This window comes from Penaeus monodon, chromosome 30 (assembly GCF_015228065.2).
Source record: "Penaeus monodon isolate SGIC_2016 chromosome 30, NSTDA_Pmon_1, whole genome shotgun sequence".
NCBI classification, from domain to species: Eukaryota; Metazoa; Arthropoda; class Malacostraca; order Decapoda; family Penaeidae; genus Penaeus; species Penaeus monodon.
This window is the reverse complement of record NC_051415.1, coordinates 11,122,400-11,123,719: the sequence shown is the minus strand read 5'-3', so window position 1 is coordinate 11,123,719 and position 1,320 is coordinate 11,122,400. Positions and strand designations below refer to the sequence as shown.

The following is a 1,320-nucleotide window of genomic DNA, read 5'->3' as shown; positions in this document are numbered from 1 at the left end:
CTGACTAACACCTTTCCTGACGTCTCGCCAAGATCATGAGCGACGACTACGGGCAGACGGGCGAGTGCAACTACTACATCGCCAAGGAGGTCATCTGGTCCGCCTCCATGGCCTTCGCCTTCCCCAAGGGCAGCAACCTCACCAAGCACTTTAACAAATGGTACATCGCCTTATGTGGGGAATTATAAGTAATTTCCTTCATGTATACAGTTTGAATTTATGGACCCGAAGGACGCCGTTGGTAGTGATCTTATTCAGTTTACTTTGAAAGGAGAAAGAAGCAAGGCAAGGTGTCTATAGCTTATAATAAAATGTCCCTCGAATAATAAATTAGCATAAAAAGTTTGCCGATTATACTCCCGTGTACATCGAAGCACTAAGCAATCTTCTGCGTTTGGCTAAATTTTAAATCATGAATTTACAGTAGGGGAAATGACACAGGTTAGTGATTTGGCAGAAAAAGAAATGTGTAAGAACCTTAGGGTATAAAAATATAATGATAAAGCAATATACAAAACTGTGAAACCGGCAGGGTAATGGCGATGAAGGAGTCTGGTCTGGTAAATCGGCGCCTCTGGGCGGCCGCCAGGAACGCGAGTGCCTGCTTGGTGCCCCCGGGACAGGAGGCGGGCTCGAAAACTTCCAGCGTTCTCTCCGTCCGCGATCTCGGCGGAGTGTTCCTCGTAGGGGCAGGAGGTCAGTTCAAAGATAAGGGCATCCTGCTATCTCAATTTTCAAGTTTCTTTTGCACTATACAGTGTGTAACTTGTTTACCCTCCCGCATCCCTGTACGCCCCAACAACACGATATGTTGCAATGTTCATTCTTCCTGAGATCGGACTGTCAGCTGCCACTATTCTAATCTCAACTGACACCACATTACAGTCACGTGTGTGGGGAAAATATCCCTTGCAACGTGGTTTTGTGGTTTTGCCTTTTCGTACCATCTATATCCCGTACGTTTCGAAACTACCATGAGCTTGCCTGAAATTGAAGTTTATCTGTCACATCTGATGGGGGTTTCTTTCACCTTAGTTCAACAAGCTAATTATAACAGAAGCTGAATTCAGAATTCGTTCCAATTCTAGTCGTAAACTACGCTTATTCCCCATCGAATACCTTACACAAAAACACTTCTAACTCATTATTACCTTTTATTCTGCGTTCTCATTACAGGAATGGTCTCCAGTATAGTCTTGTTCCTGATGGAGAAGCTCGTGAATTGCCTGCGATCCGATCACGTTCCCCGCTCTGAGCGACGTCGGACTTGGATCCAGATCGATCATAGACGCTCTCCTGCTCATAAGCAGCTCAATAGAA

The 1,320-nt window shown here is 45.3% G+C and overlaps 1 protein-coding gene across 1 annotated transcript in view; it reads left to right on the top strand.

The window, feature by feature from the left end:
- Positions 1-1,293, top strand: part of LOC119592518 (glutamate receptor ionotropic, delta-2-like) — a gene marked incomplete at its 3' end in the record, with an annotated part of 2,966 nt that extends 1,673 nt beyond the window's left edge. The window contains 3 exon segments of the mRNA XM_037941371.1: positions 33-160; positions 533-696; positions 1,177-1,293. Of these exon segments, the coding sequence (XP_037797299.1) occupies positions 33-160; positions 533-696; positions 1,177-1,293 (409 nt within the window).
- Positions 1,294-1,320: the final 27 nt, after the last annotated feature.